At 47.0% G+C, this 21056-nt stretch overlaps 1 protein-coding gene across 1 annotated transcript in view; it reads left to right on the forward strand.

Moving 5' to 3' along the window:
* The window catches only part of LOC112076175 (protein-tyrosine sulfotransferase 1), a 35569-nt gene that overhangs the window by 6144 nt on the left and 8369 nt on the right, over positions 1 to 21056 (forward strand). Inside the window, exon 2 of the mRNA XM_024143042.2 lies at positions 6038 to 7140. Within this exon, the coding sequence (XP_023998810.1) occupies positions 6227 to 7140 (914 nt within the window). The 5' untranslated portion in view covers positions 6038 to 6226. The remainder of the gene's footprint in view (positions 1 to 6037; positions 7141 to 21056) is intronic.

The raw sequence follows: 21056 nt of genomic DNA on the forward strand, positions 1-21056 counted from the left end.
TTCTCGTCTGGAAGTCTTTCCACTAGATGTTGAACCACTGCTGCTATAACAGCCTCAGTCTTCTGGGAAGGCTTCCACTAGATTTGAACATTGCTGCTTAACAGCCTCCACTCTTCTGGAAGGCTTTCCACTAGATGTTGGAACATTGCTCTATAACAGCCTCCACTCTTCTGGAAGACTTTCCACTAGATGGCTGAACAATTGCTGCTATAACACCCTCCATCTTCTGGGAAGGCTTTCCCACTAGATGTGGAACATTGCCTCTGACTATAAACAGCCTCCCACTCTTCTGGGAAAGCTTTCCACTAGATGTTGGAACATTGCTGCTATAACAACCTCCACTCTTCTGGGAAGGCTTTCCCACTAGATGTTGAAACATTGCACGTATGAACAGCCTCCACTCTTCTGGAAGGCTTTCCCACTAGATGTTGGAACATTGCTGCTGTAAACAGCCTCCACTCTTATCTGGGAAGCTTTCCACTAGATGTTGGAACATTACTCATAAACAGCCTCCACTCTTCTGGAAGGCGCTCCACTAATTTGATTGGAACATTGCTGCGTAACAAGCCTCCACTCTTAGGGGAAGGCTTCCCACTAGATGTGTGAACATTGCTGCTATAACAGCCTCCCACTCTTCTTGGGAAGGCTCCACTAATTTGGGGAAATTGGAACATTGCGCGGGGAGAACAATTCTTTCCAGTTTCAGGCCACCAAGAGCATTAGTGAGGTTGGGCTCAGGCGATTAGGCCTGGCTTGCAGTCGGCGTTCCCGAATTCGTCCCAAAGTTTCCTCACCTCCATCCGTCACAGCTCCTGTCTGACTATCATCGCTCGCTATCCCGATCCAGCATTCCTAAATGCAATTGATGATGTGTGTGTGTTGTGGAGAAGAGAGGAGCACTAGAGAGCGGAGCATCCATCATTTCAATATTCCATACATGCCAATGCAACAGTTGTAGCCTATATATGACCTCTGTTTGAAGGGGACCCGGAAGCAAATAACATTCTAGTGAGTCGTTGCTCAGTTTGTTTGTTGTTAATTCTTGGTCCCAATGTGTCAAGTATAATGGGCAAATCTTTTAGTTTTTCCTCTTGATTTGGTTGGTTGGTTGGGTCTTAATGTGTTCGGTCCCTGGGCTCGTGGGTGTCGCTTTGTGTGTGTTTACGGCCAACAAGGGTAAGGCCACCAGACACCAAGGCTGAACCTGCCTTACAGGGCTTTAAGTGCCGTTGCTTAGGGGAAGTTTAAATAACGTACCTCTTTCATCGTGTCCTCGCAGGGGTACTTCAATTTCTCTCGTTTAAAACCTGCTGCGGTGCTAAAGATCTGGCCTTTGTTAAATCGGTAAAGGTTGGTCGTGTCTAGTAACTCTCCGTATGAATTCGACTCTTGTACCGTAGATTTAGTTCTGTGCGGATTTGATTTTATGCGTATCCTGTCTATTGGCCGAGCTGCCTGCCTGGTTGTCTGAGTCTCTCTGAAATTCCACTCTCTAGTTTATTGTGTGGATACGTCCTGCGCTGCGGCTCCTGCCTGGGTTATTGTCTCTCTAAATTCTCTCTAGAGTGTAGTGGATACGTCCTGCGGCCTGCTCTGTTGTCTAGTCCTCTAAATTCACTCTAGGTTATGTGAACGTCCTGCGGCGGCTGCCTCCTGGTTGTCTTAGTCTCTCTAATCACCTCTAGGGTTATGTGGATACGTCCCCTCGCTGCCTGCCTGGTTGCTAGTTCTCTCTAAATTCACTCTAGTGTTATGTCGTACGTCCTGCTGCCTGCCTGGTGTCTAGTCTCTCTAAATTCACTTCTAGTGTATATGGGGTACGTCCTGCTGCCTGCCTGGGTCTGTCTCTCTAAATTCACTCATGTTATGTGGACGCTTTTCCATCAGTACAAATGATTTGGGAGTCCAGTCCGGTTGGAGTTTGAGAAACATCTAAAATAATATAGTCCAACAGTTCAGTGTGTCTTTGGGTTTTGCGTGCTGGCTGATTGTTGGCGAATTATGTCGGATTTATGATAATGAGGGAGGTATTGTCCTTTTTCTGCTCTGCGTGTTCATTATTGTTGTTTACGTTTTGTACACAGAGGATGTTTTTGTGCAAAATTCTGCCATGCAGCAGAGCCTCATTTGGTGTTTTGTCCCATTTTCGTGAATTCTTGGTTGCTCTGAGCGGATCCCAGACCTCACAAACTATAGACGCAATGAGTTCTATAACTGATTTCAAGTATTTTTTTTAGCAGATTCCAATTGGTATGTCGAAATTTTATGTTCCTTTTGATGGCTTAGAAGTTCTTCTTGTCTCGCCAGATCGTTACCTGTGGGTGTTTGAGTTAGGCCAATTATTATTATTGAACACCATTATTGTCCTTACTGAGATTTATGTCAGGCCCAGGTGCGGCTGTAGGGGCCGTCCTTGTTGGGGACAGAAAGTATCTCCAAGATCATCGGGTGACGCTGGTAAACAGAGGGCCCTTTGACTTCAATTACAGTAGTCACGTTTGGAGGCCAATCCATCATCAGGTTGGCCATACCTGTGTCGGCAGAAATGACAAGGTATAGCCACCAATCCTCCCTCAACCTCCTTGGCCCCGATGCTATAGTCGCTTGATTATGTTGTCAATCGCAGAGAAGGAAAAACCATGTGATTGCCTGTAATTTTGTGCACGATTTGTTTCGCAAGTCGTCCCTTATCTCAATCAAAGGCGCTATATTATACACATTATAAAAACTGAAGCTGTCAATGAAGTCCCAAGTTTCATTCTGTGCTTCAAATCAAACCCAATTTACCCCACTTAAACCGACCCTTTGTGAGATTATAGCGATGTTCATTCTGTGTTTCAAAACTGCGCAAAAACCCAATTACCCCAACTAAGTGACCCTGACCTGATTGGCAAGAACTGCAGTCATTTAGCGAAGTTTCTGTATCACAAATTCTTAAGTACCCAATTATGGGTACAATACGCACAAGCGTCACTGCGTCTCAAACTTGCACACATGTTCCCACCTGATTGGCCTTTTCTAGGCTGAGATTCAAAAGTCTAAACCCAATGCTTACTTAACTGACCCAGCTAACTGACGCGTGGATAGGGTGTAAAGTTACGAGTCATTCCTGGTGTTCAAAAGCAAACCCTCGTTTCCTAAGAAAGCTAATTAGGTACTGGTTTGCTTCTAGCTCACAGGGAAGATCCAACACTAATTTCTATTTTTGAGCCCTGGTTAAAAGTATGTGGATTGCTTATGTGGCATATAGATTAATAGGGAATAGGACAACCGGAAACTAGGGTACACTACTCTAGTGTGGTGAAAAGTGCAGAAAAATGGGTTTTATAAGCGTCTTGTTCCGTTCTGCAGCTGATCATTGAATCTCGCTACAGCGGATACATCGTGCTGAACAATGGCTCACGTCCTCCCCTCTCAATAATCCCTTATTATATATGCAATTTTTTTCTACTACTGTTTGTTAGACCATTGCTGCCACTAGGGAAGGAATGCACCCCGGCGAGATCATAAAGCATCCCCAAAATGGCATCCTATTGCCCTTAGCTAGTCTGGCTAGGGGCTTTGGTCATAGTAAAGGGTAGAAATAACACTTCGTGCCTCTAATCTGCTCTCTTAATGGGACTCTTGGCATTCTCTCAACCAGCTTCATGAGGAATGCTTTTCCAACAGTCTTGAAGGAGTTCCCACATATGCTGAGCACTTGTTGGCTGCTTTTCCTTCACTCTGCGCTCCATGTCACCGGATTCCTACCGCAAGCTCTTATTAACCTCTTCACCTGGATCTCCGCAGCTAGCTGCTATCCGATTGGCTTCTCCTGGCTAACGCCCCTGTCCCGAAGCAAGCAGCAATTAGCCTGGAGCTAGCCTATGCTAAGCCCATCTCCCGGCTGGCTGTGCCACCAGAGACTCTGGGTTCGAGCCCAGGCTCTGTCGCAGCCGGCCGCGACCGGGAGGTCCATTTGGCCTAGCGTCGTCCGGGTTAGGGGAGGGTTTGGCCGGCAGGGATATCCTTGTCTCATCGCGCACTAGCGACTCCTGTGGCGGGCCGGGCACAGTGCACGCTGACCAGGTCGCCAGCTGACCAAACGGTGTTTCCTCCGACACATTGGTGCGGCTGGCTTCCGGGTTGTATTTTATTTTATTTTTTACTATTATCATCTGACTATCCACAATCTCATTATGCATGTAACAAGACTCATTCTATTACCGATCTTTTTACATTTTTTATATAAGTGACACATTTTAATCACAATAATTCATAAACCAAATTGTTATCCAAATAAAACACTATTTGGTAGGTCTACTTAAACTCGTTACTTCTGTGAACGTTCATAATCCTCTGTCACGAGGGAGAATAATTAGAATATATCTTTAAGAGAAGTGTGTTTTTTGGTATCGGAATGACATGACACAAGGCAATATTTCTTAAACTTTACAGAAGGCAAATTTCCTGCGAAATGGAATATAAATGTTGATATTAGATGGCAGGGGCCTTCAACATTGTGGTGTTCAAGTAATGGATTATAAATGTTGATATTAGATGGCAGGGGCCTTCAACATTGTGGTGTTCAAGAAATGGAATATAAATGTTGATATTAGATGGGCTTCAAGTTTTTTCCTGTTCAAGTTTTTCTATTAGATAATGTTTAAGACCCCTTTTCTGTCTGTGTCCAAGTTTCCATCCACAGTTTTTATGCGAGTAAAGTCATACCGTGTACATGTTTATTCTTTTATTTTTAAATTTCCCGCAACAACTGTGATGGAAACAAGCAGTTTCTGGTACATTTTTTATAAATGCCGACAGATCATTTTGTTCGTTCGACATGGTGGGATCTTTTTGTGTCGGTAAAATGTTAATAATTTGACACAATTTTATATGCTCCTATAAACTTCACATGTTGGGACTCATGGGTCCTGTTTCTGTGGCAATGACCCAGAGTAACGTGATGTCACACCACCTACTCTGTAAATCAGAGCCTGTGTAACTGCTCAGGGACACATTAGAGGCCGGAGGTTGGACGTCTCGTTCCTGGTCGGGAATGTTTCTCTCAGCCCAAGAAACAAACTGAACACTGGGAAACGAGTAAAAAGACGAGTTGGGAAAAATAGAACAAGATGGTTGTAAAATAGAGATTTCCCTCTGAGGGATAAATATAATCATTGCGTCTTTTTGTTGCTAAATGTGTCACTGGGGAAGTCCTAAATGCTTAAGACTTAGCCCGACTGCTGAAAAGTGGAGCTGTTCGCTCTCTCTCTCTCGGTCTCTCGCTCTATCCCTTTCTCTGTGTCTGTCTCTCTCTCCCTCTCTCTGTGCCTCTAGTCTGTGGCCTGGATTCATTCCTATGGGCTTGTGTCAGCTGAGGGCCATGACTGTGTCAATGGTTTTTCTGACAACTTTATGATGTCGGCCTTAGCCTTTCTCTTACACCACAGTTGTACAGTGGTTTTGGCGTGAGAKCCATAACCTTGTCAGACAGAGAGAATGTGTTCATCACAGCTTTCTGAGGTGAAAGTGGAGCGTCACTTCTGTAGCCTACATTTCTCCTGAGGGGATCTGTAATTATGTTGAGGGTAATTCCTACATTGGATATAAGGAATTCCTTGGTAATTTCGTGTGTGTATTTAACTAAAATAACAATACAAAATAACTTGTACAGCTCAGTTCATAGTTTTACTGTGCTCTCTTTGTCAAGATGGGTCAGTACAGTATAATGCTGAAAATAAGATGTGTTTTTGCTTTTCTGAACAGGGCCTTTTTTTAGGACCATATATGAAGTGAGCCATTTCAACCTTTTGTTGGTTCAAGCCTCAACTTGATTTCTACCAGCAGTGTACAAATGATCTAGAATGTCAAGATCTCTATCAGGATCTGCCTGAAGTTGCCATGTTCCACTGTTCCACTGTTCCACTGTTCCACTGTTCCACTGTTCCACTGTTCCACTGTTCTACTGTTCCACTGTTCCACTGTTCTACTGTTCCAACCAAGACTATGTTATTATATTATGTAATAATGTGTTTTTTATTCTGTCCTTCCCCAGGCCTGATGGAGCTGGGCACGCCACGAGCGCTGACCACCGGGGAACACACAACACGCTCTGCCCCCCATCGCCGACCTTGAAAGGAGGGACACTCAGCTACTCCTAACCTTCCTTTCTCCCCTCTTCCACTACCTCATCTGGTACACCTCTGTCCTCCCCCTCCCTTCCTCCCCCCTCCCTGGTCCTGAGATGGTGATGGTGATGATGATGAAGCTGAAGCAGAACCTGCTGGTGGCCTGTCTGGTCATCAGCTCAGTCACAGTCTTCTACTTGGGTCGTCACGCCATGGAGTGTCACCACCGYATCGAGGAGCGCAGCAGCCAGCCTGGGGACCAAGGGCTTCTGGGGGGCCTTCAGGGGCCAAGAGGGTTGCTCCTGGGGGGCTCTTTGAGCTCCTCCACCATCCTGCGGGGCTCTGGTCCCAGGGGCCATAACCTCTCCGTTCCATTCGTCTACAACAAGGACATGCCCCTAGTGTTCATTGGAGGGGTTCCCAGGAGTGGGACAACGTTRATGAGAGCCATGCTTGATGCTCACCCTGATGTTCGGTGTGGAGAGGAGACCAGGGTTATTCCACGTATCCTGGCCATGAAACAGATGTGGTCGCGGTCGGGGAGGGAGAAGATGCGTCTGGACGAGGCCGGGGTGACGGACGAGGTCCTGGACGCTGCCATGCAGGCCTTCCTCCTAGAGATCATCGTGAAGCACGGCGAGCCCGCCAACTTTCTCTGTAACAAGGACCCCTTTGCTCTGAAGTCCCTCTCCTACCTGGCTAAGATCTTCCCGCACGCCAAATTCTTGCTAATGATCCGGGACGGACGCGCCTCGGTCCATTCCATGATCTCGCGTAAGGTGACGATCGCTGGCTTTGACCTGGGCAGCTACAGAGACTGCCTGACCAAGTGGAACAGGGCCATAGAGACCATGTACACTCAGTGCCTGGAGGCCTCAGACAAGTGCCTGCCGGTGCATTACGAACAGCTGGTGCTCCATCCAGAGAAGTGGATGAGGACGCTGCTCAAATTCCTGGACATTCCCTGGAACGAGGCGGTACTTCACCATGAGGAACTCATAGGGAAAGCAGGAGGTGTCTCCCTCTCCAAGTAAGTAGTGGTGTGTGTGTACGTACCCTGAGCCTGCGTGTTACTGAACTTCAGGCATGCTGGTCTCCCTCCCCGTGTGTTTTTATCAGTGTATAAAGTGAGTAAACTGTAAACTCAACTAGCTTGTAAATCAGGGGTCAGTGACCTTGTCGTCTATGAAGTGTGAAACAAGGCTTTATACCAGTAGATGACAAAACGTGACTTGATTTAGTGGCGAGACAAGGTGTGGGCAGCCAAGGATTTTACAAACCCAGGACAAGGAGCTCCAAATGAGGACGAAGCCAGGCGGAACTTCCATGCATCACCTCACTGAGCTATCAGGGCCACAGTGGCTCTCCCACTCCTCATTCTGAGTGATGCTCGGCCGCCATTTTGGATCTGGTTCTGAACCGAAATGGTTCTGGTTCTAGAACACAGGCCTCTGTTCTTAGCTTCTGGTTCTGGAAGCGGTCTGCTCTGTTCTGCGCTGCTGCCACAACAAGACACTGATAAGTAATACAATCCAGTCGTCTCTGATGGCAGTAATAAACAAACGGCTAACCTCGGGGATGCTTCCTGTTTACGAGACACTGTCTCCTCCTTCACTATGTTGCTTACGTAGTCAAATGGCTCAATGCTGTGGTTGAATCATAGGCTCCATCCCAATTGGCACCCTATTCCCTATACAGTGCACTACTTTTGACCAGAGCCCCAAAGGGAATAGGGAGCCATGTGTGATAGACCCCATAGCACAATGTTATGGTAAGCAAGCACTATTCATCACCAGGCTGACGAGGTGCGAGTGGTGAACGGGTCAGGCTCTACCTACTACCGTACATTCCCTTCCTGGTGCAGTGAGACAAGTTAGCACTGGTCCATGTAACTCTCTCTTGCTCTCTCCCTCTCTCTTTCACTTCACTATTGTTCTTCCCAGAGGGGAGGAAGAGAGCGAGGGAGGAAATGGTGATGGCCCAGAGAGAAGGAAGGATCGTAAATCTAGTTGTTGAGTAGGTAGATCAGTAGTAAACTTTTTTATTTTATTGTTGATAGTCAACAACACATTTCTTACTCCAGGTCAGTTTCTACATGCTCCCAGGGTCTGTAATAACGGCCTTGTAATTCCACGAGGCCTCAACATTTACTGTCCTTCTGTTGGTTATGAATCATTCTAGAGCAGAGCTAGGTGAGAAACCTCACTCATTAGTTAGCCGCACACAGTAGAAGGGGGAAGAAAAAAAACGTTCCTAACCCATTTCTCAGGTTGTATCCCAAATGAGACCCTATTCCCGTTGGGCCCTGGTCTAAAGTAGTGCACTATTAAAGTGGAAGGAGGGTGCAATTTGGTACTCGCCCTGACCATGTAAGGTTTTCTAATGGCCGTGACATCGTCAAAGCTCCAATCAAATCAATGTTTATTTTATATAGCCCTTCGTACATCAGCTAATATCTCGAAGTGCTGTGACGAAACCCAGCCTAAAAACCCAAACAGCAAGCATGCAGGTGTTAGAAGCACGGTGGCTAAGGGACAAACTTAGAAACGGCCTAAACCTAGGAAGAAACTAGAGAGAACCAAGGCTATGAGGGGTGGCCATCTCTCCTTCTGGCTGTGCGGGATGAGATTATAACAGAACTATGCCAAAGAATGTTCAAAATATTCATAATGACAAGAAATGCTTGACATTTAATATCATTAATTCTCATCTCGAGACCACCTAAATCTAGTAGCATTCGTTGGCTTCTTTCCATAGTCCCGATCTACCTTAAGACGTTGAATAATAGCAGGTCGTGGTGGACAGCGTTTCGGCGGTTTCATAAACCCCGGCAGAAGTTGAAACTGGATAGAAGCAGCAAGCCAGGTGGACTGGGCGAGCACGAGTCATACAGCCCAGGTAGTCTGACGTATGGTCCTAGGGCCAGGTCCCACGAGAAGTAACGGCCAGAGACATTAGAGAGAGCCAAGGATTCTTAAGAATGTTCCATAAATGCAACATGGTAAATAATAATTCAGGCAATAATATCAGTTTGGCTTTTCTATGACGGGTTTTTTTGGTTGATATCTGGAGGTCGCTCGAGTGTCTTCAACGGAAACATGGGGCATGCACACACACACTCTACCTCCTGCACACCACACAACTCTACCTCCTGACACACCACACTCGGACCTCCTGCACACACACACCACCTCCTGCACACACACACTCTACTCCTGCACACACACTCTACTCCTGCACACACACACTCTACCTCCTGCACCACACACACTCCACCTCCTGCACACACACACACTCTACCTCCTGCACCACACACTTCACCTCCTGACACACACACTCTACCTCCTGCACACACACATCTCCACCTCGCTGCACACACACACTCCTCCTCCTGCACACACACACTTCACCTCCTGTACACACACATCGTACCTCCTGCACACACACACTCCACCTCCTGACACACACACTCCACCTCCTGCACACACACACTCCACCTCCTACACACACACTCTACTCCTGCACACACACACTTCCCACCTCCTGCACACACACACTCCACCTCCTGCCACACACACTCTACCTCCTGCACACACAACACTCTACCTCCTGCCAACACACACTCTACCTGCAAACACTCACGTCCTGCAACACACATCCACCTCCTGCACACACACTCCACCTCCTGCACACACATCCACTCCACCTCCTTGCCACAACACTCACTCCTGCACACACACTCCTACCTCCTGCACACACACAACCACTCGAACTACTGCACACACACACTCCACCTCCTGCCACACAACCTCACACCTCTCCTGCACACACACACCCTACCTGCCTGCAGCACACACACTCTACTCCTGACACACACACGCATCCATGCCTCCTGACACACACATCCCCTCTGCCACACACCACTTACCTCCTGCCACACACACTCACTCCTGCACACAACACTCACCTCCTGCACACACACACTCCCCTCCTCACACAACACACTCCACCTCCTGCACACACACTCTACCTCCTGCACACACACTCCACCTCCTGCCACACAACACACTCTACCTCCTGCCACACACACTCCACGTCTGCACAACCACAGCCCAACCTCGCTGCACACACACCACTCCACCCTCCTGCACACACACACTCTACCTCCTGCCACACACACTCTACCTCACTGCCCACTCACACACTCCACCTCCTGCACACACACACACTTCTACACTCCTGCACACACACTTCACCTCCTCAACACACACTCTACTCCTGCACACACACACTCCACCTCCTGCACACACACACTCCTCCTCCTGCACACACACACTTCACCTCCTGTACACACACACTTCCACCTCCTGCACCACGTCACTCCCACCTCCTGCCACACACACCATCTCCCACTCACTCCTGCCACACACACTCACCTCCTGCACACACACTCTACTCCTCCACACACACTCTACCTCCTGCACACACACACACTGTCACCTCCTGCCACACACTACCACGCTGCCACCCTACCTCTGACACACCCTACCCTCACCACTTCTTGCACACAGCACACTCTACCTCCATGCCACACCACACTCCAGCCTCCTGCCACACACACACACTCTACCTCCTGCAACCCTCACCTACTTTGCAACCCACACACACTTCACCTCCTGCACACACACACTCCACCTCCTGACACCATCACACTCCTACCTCCTGACCACACGACTCCATCTCACTGACACAACCACGCCACACATCCACCTCTGCAACCACACACTTCCCACCTCTCACACCCCGGCTCACGTCCTGCACACACACAATCGACTCCTGCACACACACAACTTCCTCCGCACACACATCCTCCTGCACACACACTCTACTCCTGCACACACACACTCCACCTCTGTACCATCGCACCTGCACACACACTCCACCTCCTGCACCACACCACTCCATCTCCTGCCAACACCACCACTCTACCTCCTGCATCATCCACACACTCTACCTCCTGCACACACACTCCACGCTCCTGACATCACAACACTCGCACCTCCTGCACCATTACACACTCTCACTCAGCTGCAACAGCACACTCTCGCCACCTAGCTCCTGCCACACACCCACTCCACGTCCTGCAAGCACACACACTCCCACCTCCTGACAACACACACTCCAACCTCCTGCACACCACACACTCACCTCCTGCCACACCACACTTCTTACCTCCTTGCACACACACTCCACCTCCTGCCACACACACACACTCTACCTCCTGCCACACACACTCCACGTCCTGCCACACACCGTCCACCTCCTGCACACACACACTCCACCTCCTGCCACACCACACTCCATCCTCACACGACCGCCACCGTCCTGCCACACACACACTCCACCTCCTGCCACACACACTCCACCTCCTGCCCACACACACTCTTACCTCCTGCCACACACACTCTCCACCTCTCAACACACCACCCTCCAACCTCCTGCCCACACACCACTTCTCCTCCTGCACACACCACTCCTCCTCCGGCACACACACACTCCACCTTCCTGCACAACACACTCCACCCTTCCTGCACACAACACACTTCCCACCCTCCTGCACACACACACACTCCACCTCCTGCACACACACACACTCGACCTCCTCACACACCACCTCGACCTCCTGCACACACACACTCGACCTCCTGCACACACACACTCGACCTTCCTGCCACCAACACACTCGACCTCCTGCACACACACACTCGACCTCCTGCACACCACACACTCGACCCCCTGCACACACCACACTCTACCTCCTGCACACACACACTTCCACTCCTGCAACACAACACACTCCACCTCTGCCACACACACAATCCACCTCCTGCCCACACACACCCCACTCCACCTCCTGCCACACACACACTTTCCACCTCCTGCCAACACACACTACTCCAACCTCCTGCCACCACACACTTCCACTCCTGCACACACACACTTCCACCTCTGCCACCACAACTCCACCTCCTTGCCACACACAACTCACCCTCCTGCCACCACACACACTCCACCCTCCTGACCACAACACACTCCACCTCCTGCCACACACACACTCCACCTCCTGCCACACACACTCCACCTCCTGCACACACCAGCACCTCCTGCCACACACCCACACTCCACCTCCTGCACCACACACTCCACTCCTGCCACACACACCACTCCACCTCCTGACGCTAGAATCATATAACCTCCCACCCTCCATGTCCCCTGCAGAATTTGGCTCCATTTTGATTGTCTAACAATCGAGAATGCTCCATGCTTTCTTACTATTAACAGAAAGCCTACGTATTGGCACAATAAGTCACTGGCACAATGTTCTCTTTAGAGGAACCCCCTCCCATCCCTTGCCCTCTCTCACACAACACACACACACACCAGCACACACAAGCACTCCCTCCACTCTTATTCTTCCAATGTCTTCATCTTGGTAAATATCTATATTGAATACATACTCATACATGCTCTTTTCTCTGTCCGTCGGTTCTTCATCCGACTGTCCCTGGTATCCTCTTGCTCCCCCTCAGGACTTAGCTCCAAGTTAACACCGTATTCCTCTCTATAATGCACTATTTTTGGCCAGCGGCTCAACACCATTCCTACTTATATCATTTATGCCCACTACTTTTGGCCAGGGGTCATAGGGAATGGGTGTTGGCTTTTGGGACGCAGCCTGGTGCATATGCACACAGATGACTTATTGTATAAATGAAAGCAAGACGGCAAGGGAGGGGAAGAACGAGAAGAGAGGGGACAGATAACACCCCCCCCCACCACCACCACTCTACACTGGACAGATAAACAGCCCCCCCCCCCCCACCCACCACCACTCTACACGGGACAGATAAGACACCCCCCCCCCCCCCCCCCCCCCCCCCCCCCCCCGCCCCCCCCCCCCTGCTTTTGATTCGGGCCCTAAGTGGGTTCTGGTCAAAAGTAGTTTACTACATAGGAAATGGGGTGCCATTTTGGATGAAACCAGATATCTGCAGCCTATAAATCCAGAGAATAGTATGATGTTTACTTCTGATTGTCTACATTATCTTAGAAATGGATAATGAAGGCTTCATTTTAAGCCTTAGAATTATAATTTATAATTTATAAATATAATTTATAAATTTATAATTTATTATAATTTGTTTTAAAGCGGGGTCTGAATATTTTAGAGAGAACAGGCATGCTGTATAAGTACGAACATGAAACCATGTCAGATCGTCACCATTTCTATCTGGGAAAACTTTGCAACCTCACGGGCCATTTTTTTTTTTCAAAAGTGGGGTTACAAGTTTATCAATGTTAAAATCAGAATTATTTTCCCATTGTTCCTCAACTGCACTGTACGATATACTATTTTCTAGCACTGAGTATCTACTTTTATCCAATGTGTAAAAAAAAATGTTTTTTTAAATATTGTTGCTACAGAGGATTGGCTACGTCTGAAATGGCAGCTATTCCCTATTTAGTGCTCTGCTCTTGACCAGGGCCAGCAGAGCTCTGGTCATAAGTAGTGCACTATGTAGGGAAGAGGGTGTGTTTTCAGACACAGCCGGTGACTCGTTTTTTAAAAGTCCGCCAGTAATAAGTATGGAGGCAGTCAACAGGTTGGTGTTATAAACAAAGACCCCAAGGTTCTAGATGTCATGTTGCCAGGTCCTCATTCTAGCTGCTGCCATGCTATGGGAGACGGGTACTCTCCAGCCATGGTGCAGGAACACGGTACAGTTTAGCTGTCATACTGTGGAGACACAGGAGTTGAGCCCCAAGGCTCTAGAGCGGGGATAGGCAACTAGTGACCCACGGAGCACCCTTTTGGGRACTCGGGCTCTCAACTTACGGTTGACAGGTAAAATACACAAGGTGCAATTTAGACATTTTGGTTGTGCATCAGCAGTTTCTCTTCTTCTGACAGTCACTCAATTAGCCCATGTCACCTAAAACTTTTTTGAGGTAAGGTAGACTAGCGGCCAGCTATCTAAACTTGTAGTAATCATGGTTGAATTACCGACCGGGGTCGGTATGACTGATTTTTGTTAGTCACTCTCAGATATCATATGCAAACATTTCTCTCCACCCTATGGCAAAAGGTGTAAAATTGCAGGACATTTGCTGTTAAACTGCACWTTTTTTTCTTTACGCCACATGTCAAAATGAAAAGAATTACAGGAACGGCTCAGGGCCCCCAAAACACTATACATCTGACTGTATGTATGGATGTGGGTAGCAGACCCGGGAGCCACTGCGGCCCCTCATGATGATTTCAGATTTTTTTTGTGGCCCCCACCCCCATCAAAGTTTCCCGTCCTTGGGCTAGAGGTTGCGAGCCATGGTCCTAATCTAGCTGTTCCACTATGGGAGATACAGGAGTACCCTTCAATCTCCAGCCATGGAACACTGAAGGGGTTAGCTGCTACATGAGGGCACAAGTGAAGAGTTCCGCCTCTTTACAAAACTGTAAGGGCACGAGAGTGTTCTGGAGTGTTCCGCAAGAGGCCAAATGTCCTTGTTCAGCTCTCCTCTCCATATCTCTTAGGAATGCTCTCTGGGTACTGTAGCGATGTGAAGAAAGACCCACCACTCACACAGTGTAGCCTGTTTTGTTATTCTGGMGAGAGATTGTGAGCTTGTGTACTCTTCTTGACCCTTCCCCTGGTATGATAAGTACAACACAAGCGCCCTGGAGAAACTGAAACCCAGAAAGARGTAGAATGAGAGGGGGATGGAGAGAAACCCCAGACACCAACGTCATCCCAGTGCTCGGCTGAATGCTGGGAACTCTTGGCTACTCTGGCTACATTTGAATCAAAACAACAAACCATCTAATATATTATAATTACGCCACTTGTTTTTGCATGGATTCCGTGACTCTGTTAGCTTTTTAACAGCTAGGATTGCTATTTTCTGTCCCGGAATCCTGCTTAACAGACAGTTTGAAGCCTGCTTGACAGAGCTGCTAACCTTACCTAGCTAGCTAAGCTGCTAGCCATCATAACAAAAATGGCTGCTTGGANAGCCTGCTTGACAGAGCTGCTAACCTTACCTAGCTAGCTAAGCTGCTAGCCATCATAACAAARATGGCTGCTTGGATTTGAGACTGGTGTTTTGCGGATACTATTTAATGAAGCTGCCAGTTGAGGACTTGTCTGTTTCTCGTCTGTTTCTCAAACTAGACACTAATGTACTTGTCCTCTTGCTCAGTTGTGCACCGGGGCCTCCCACTCCTCTTTTCTATTCTGGTTAGAGAATGTTTGCCCTGTTCTGTGAAGGGAGTAGTACACAGCGTTGTACGAGATAGTTATGGCTTTACAACCTCTGCTATATTGTGGATCGAGAGTTGCCTGTCAAACAGAACACAGGTGTTATTTTAATGGAAGCCTCGCCAACATAATCCAGGTAGATTCAGGAATTCCCCAGGGCAGCTGTCTAAGCCCCTTTTTACTTTTTCAATTTTTACTAATGACTTGGCACTGACCTTGAGTAAAGCCTGTATCTGTGTRTACTGWTGACTCAACACTATACACATCAGCTACYACAGCGAGTGAGATCACTGCAACACTTAACAAAGAGYYGCAGTCAGTTTCAGAACGGGTGGCTAGTAATACGCTAGTCCTAAATAATTTCAAAAAAAYGAAAAGCATTGTATTTGTGACAAATMATTTATTCRTAAACATCAACTGAATCACGTAGACATTGAGAAGGTTGAGGAGACTAAACTGCTTGKTGTCACCCTGCATTGTAAACCGTCATGGTCAAAACATATTGATGCAACAGTACCTAAGATGGGGTAGAGGTCTGTTTGTACTTAAGCACTGGTCTGGTTTCTTAACAGCACTATCAAYAAAACTAGTCCTACAGACCCTAGTTCTGTCACACCTGGACTACTGCCCAGTCATATGGTCAATTACTATAAAGAGGGACATCAGCAAATTACAGGTAGAACAGAGCAGCACGGCTGGCTGTTCTCCTGGCTCRAAGTAGAGGAGCGATTTGACTGCATCACGACTTGTCTTTGTGAGASKWMTKRMMWKSYKRAARSMMCSRRSYKKYYKKTTYGAACWACTAGCACAAAGCTCAGACACCCATGCGTACCCCACAAGACATGCCACAAAGGGTCTCTTCACAGTCCCCAWGWCCTGAACACACTCTGGGGRAAACGCACAGTACTACATAGAGCCATGACTACATTGAATCTCTATTCCACATCGTGCAAGCAGTAGAATCTAATAAAATAAAATAAAAAACAAAACGACACTTTATGGAACAACGATTACTGTGAAGATACGCGCGCGCGCACACTCACGCATACGCACACATTAAAACACGTACATTGTAATATTGTTCTATTGTGGTAATTATACATTTTGTATTGGAGAGATGTAGTGTTGTATTGGTGTAATAATGTGTTGTGTTGGAGAGGTGTGGTGTAATGTGTTGTATTATGTACTGTTATTGATTTTTGGTGATTTAAAAAAATAATAATAATAATTATGTTGCTGGACCCCGGAAAGAGTAGCTGCTGCCTTGGTAGGAACTAATGGGGGTCCATGATAAACCCCAGGAAGAGTAGCCGCTGCCTTGGCAGGAACTAATGGGGGTCCATAATAAACCCCAGGAAGAGTAGCCGCTGCCTTGGCAGGAACTAATGGGGGTCCATGATAAACCCCAGGAAGTAGGAAATAATATCGGATGTCCATGAATTAAGCCCCAGTGAAGAGATAGCCGCTGCTTGCAGACACAAGGAGATCATAATAAACCCAGGAAAGAGTAGCTGTGCCTTGCAGGAAACTAATAGTTCCATATTATAAACCCCTAGAGAAAGTAGGCTACAATGGATCGAACCGGAGAGTGCTGCTTCAAGGAACTATGCAGTCCATAATAAACCCCAGAAGAGTATGCTACTGCCTTGGCGCGAAGACTAATTGGTCCATAATAACCCAGAAGAAGAGTAGCTGTGCCTCTGCAGATACCCTAATAGAGGGATCCAAATAAACCCCAGATAAGTTACTGCCTGCCTTGCAAACTAATGGGGATCCATAAAAAATTACACATACTAATACAGAAGAGAGCTAGACTGACGAGATGGAGGAGATGCCACAGGAGGTGAGAAGGAGAGTGCAAGGTTGGATAGGGAAGTACTCCTAGACCACGGCCTGCTGTCCCAGCCTCCCACCCCTAGACCCGGACCTGTGGCCCAGCCTCCCACCCCCTACCCTACACACGGCCTGGTCCCAGTCCTCCCACCCTACCCCTAACACGAGCCTGAGATCCCAGTCTACCACCTACCCCAAAGACACGGACCTGGGCCCAGCTCCCACCGCCTTACCCGGACTCTGGCCCAGCCTCCCATCCCTAGACCCGACCTGGGCCCACCTCCACCCCCTACCCTAATACACAGGCCTGGTCCCAGCCTCCCACCCCCCCCCCATTAGGTCCTGCAAGGCAGCCTGGTCCCAGCCTCCTACCCCCTACCCCTAGACACGGCCTGTGTTCCCAGCTCCCACCCGCTACCCTAGATCACAGGCCTGGGCCAGACTCCACCACCCTACAGCCACGGACCTGGGAGCCCCCTCCACCCCTAGACACGGTGCTCGTACCCAGCCTCCCACGCCTACCCCTAGAACGTGCTGGCCACCCTCCCACTCCTACCCCTAGACACGTGCTGTCTCAGCCCTCCCCGCCTACCCGACCTGGGGCCTCCAGTTATCCACCCGCTACCCAGCCGCTGTTCCCACAGCCTCCCACCCCTAGACACGGGCCTGGTCCCAGCCTCCCACCACACACCCACACACACCACCCCTCAGCACATTAAATCCCATCAAATATTAATAAAATGGGATCTTAACCAGAGCGCTCTGGATAGAGCTCAAGACAGGTAGCAGAGACAACACACATACTGTTACACACACACACACACACACGCACACACACGCAGATGGACAGAGGCATGTGGCCGTTGAGGAGAGAGGGAGAGACAGGAACTGTAACAGATGAAGAAACAAGACTCAACAGGATTGGTAAATGTACCTTGAGCTCCTCAAACCACTGAGAAGACAGCTTTGCTGTGCCAGGGCCTGCCAGGCGCGTCCTTGGTAAGGACAACAAATGTCTATTATATTTGCGATACCAAAGAGGGTATCGTCTAATATCGTACCTCCAAGTCATGGCAATGTTTTATGTTGCCTTTTGTTTCACCACTGAATAATGATCCTAGCTGTTTACATTTCAATGGAAAAGCTTGAGTTTMTTGTCTGTCTTCATTTTAATTGATGCTTGTTGGGACTTTTTATTGTTGCAAGTTACAGGGCATAGCAGAGTAGTCTAAACACTGTGCGATTGCATGCAAAGGGAACAAACAAACATTCTGTCTTCTGAACTTTTCCTGGCTCGTACTTTGCTTCACGCAAACAGGAAATCACACGTCATTGTATCGCCATAAGCCTCCTCTATATCAGACGAGCAAAAACAACATATTTACTGGTTAACTGATTTGGTAACACATACTAACTGCTAAACATAAGCATGCTAGATCTAACAGGTCCATAACCTTTTTTTGTTTCAATTTTTTAAATGTATTAAACATATTCAATCCCAGTTATGTGACAGACTTTATAGATGTAGTAGGTCCATGACCTAATAATGTAAATGGAACAGGAAAGGAATTAACCTCATGTAAATGTGTATTTAACAGGAAAGGAWTTAACCTAATGTGTATTTAACAGGAAAGGAATTAACCTGRTGTAAATGTGTATTTAACAGGAAAGGATTTAACCTGGTGTAAATGTGTATTTAACAGGAAAGGATTTAACCTGGTGTAAATGTGTATTTAACAGGAAAGGATTTAACCTAATGTGTATTGAACAGGAAAGGATTTAACCTGATGTGTATTGAACAGGAAAGGATTTAACCTAATGTAAATGTGTATTGAACAGGAAAGGATTTAACCTAATGTAAATGTGTATTGAACAGGAAAGGTAAGGATTATAACACATTACTGTAGAAAATGGTGTGGATTTGAACAGGAAAAGGATTTAAACCCCTCAATGTTTAAATGTGTATCTGAACAGGAACACGGATTTAACCTAATGTTAAGTGTGTATTGAACGGAAAGGCCTTTAACGCTAATGTGTATTGAACAGAGAAAGAGATATAATCACTAATGTTGTAATTTGAACCAGAGAAAGGATAACTTCATACAGTGTACATTGAACAGGCAACGCGTATTTAACCTTAGAATGTGTATTTGAGCAGGAAAGGATTTAACCTATATGTGTATAATGGACACGGATAACGTTGATTTGAACACTTTATGTTGTAATTGAGAAACTGGAAAAGGATTTCTCTCAACCTTAACTGTGTATTGAACAGGAAAGGATGTTATATCATAATGTAATTATGTGTCATATGAACAGGAAAAGGATCTTAACTATGAATGCTTACAAATGTGTATTGAACAGACGAAAGCGATTTACCTTAATGTAAATGTGTAGTTTGTTTAACAGAGAAAGGATTTAACCTAATGTACTTAAGTGTGTTAATTGAACAGGAAAAAGGTTACACCTAATGTAAATGTGTACTTCGCACACACAGTGACAGGATTTTGTATTCCTATTCTAGTTTAATTGAATAGTATTAGAACAGGAAAGGCTTTACCTTAATGTGCTCTTTGAACTGATAAGGATTTTTAACTCCTAATGTGTGCTTCTTTGAACATTGAAACGGTATTTGAAACCTAATGTGTATTTAATGAACAGGAAGGATTTTAAGAACTAATAAGTGTTTGAAAGAGAAAAGGATTTAATTAATGTGTTATGAACAGGAAAGAGATTTTAACCTAATGTGTTATGAGTTAGACAGGAAGAGGGAAGATTATCCTAAACTCATGTTAAAATGTGTATTGAAAAACAAAGGAAAGTTTGATTATAAACTTTAGCATGAAATGTGTATTTAACAGGAAAGGATTTAACCTAATGTATGTGTATTGAACAGGAAAGGAATTTTACCTCTGTAAATGTGTATTGAAACAAGGAAAGTGATTTTTAACCGAAATGTGTAATTGAACAGGAAAGGATTTAACCTAATTGTGTATTAAGAACAGGAAAGGATTTAACCTATGTGTAATTGACAGAGAAAGGAATTTTAACCTGGTGTAAATGTGTATTAACAGGAAAGGTTTAACCTAATGTAAATGTGTATTTGGAACAGGAAAGGAGTACACAGGGTGTTAGGTGTTTTCTCCATTTATCCACACTGAGAATGATCAGCCTCCAGATCAGATAAGCACGGTTCTAAAAACAGAAGTGATAACAATATAACAAGCTCTTTGGGGGGAGGGGGGGCGGAGATATTACGGCTAAGAGCAGATGTTTTTATCCAACTGTTGATCCTCTGTTGTGAGTAATGAACCCACAACTGAACTTTACCAGCACAGGACCAGCAGGCGGCTGCGGTGCGCCTCTCCTACTTTTCTGAGTGGCCGGCCTCTTCTTACCGAGGTGCTGTACTTAAAACGGCTTGTTCCTGCCATGAGGCAAGGCAGTCTGCCGTCATAATAAGCCATCATCCTCTCTACAACGCTCCCGATTTTTATTGATTTTGGAGAGGAGGAAGGTTCAGCATTCACGACACCCCGCCAACCCCCAGGGCCTCGTGGCAGCCTTGTTACCAGCCTCAACAGCAGATCTCCGTCAGAACCCCCCCTTCAGTAGTACTTCCCCCTCACTAATGGCAGAAGATGTCCCCTCCATATATTACCCACTAAAACGATGCACGCGTATTAGCCCAGGCATTTTACTCACAGACACACACACACACACTCCAAAAACACTACACACACACACAACACACACACACGCACAGTAACAACACACACACACACACACACACACT

This window comes from Salvelinus sp. IW2-2015, unplaced genomic scaffold, assembly GCF_002910315.2.
Source record: "Salvelinus sp. IW2-2015 unplaced genomic scaffold, ASM291031v2 Un_scaffold3606, whole genome shotgun sequence".
In the NCBI taxonomy this organism is placed as follows: domain Eukaryota; kingdom Metazoa; phylum Chordata; class Actinopteri; order Salmoniformes; family Salmonidae; genus Salvelinus; species Salvelinus sp. IW2-2015.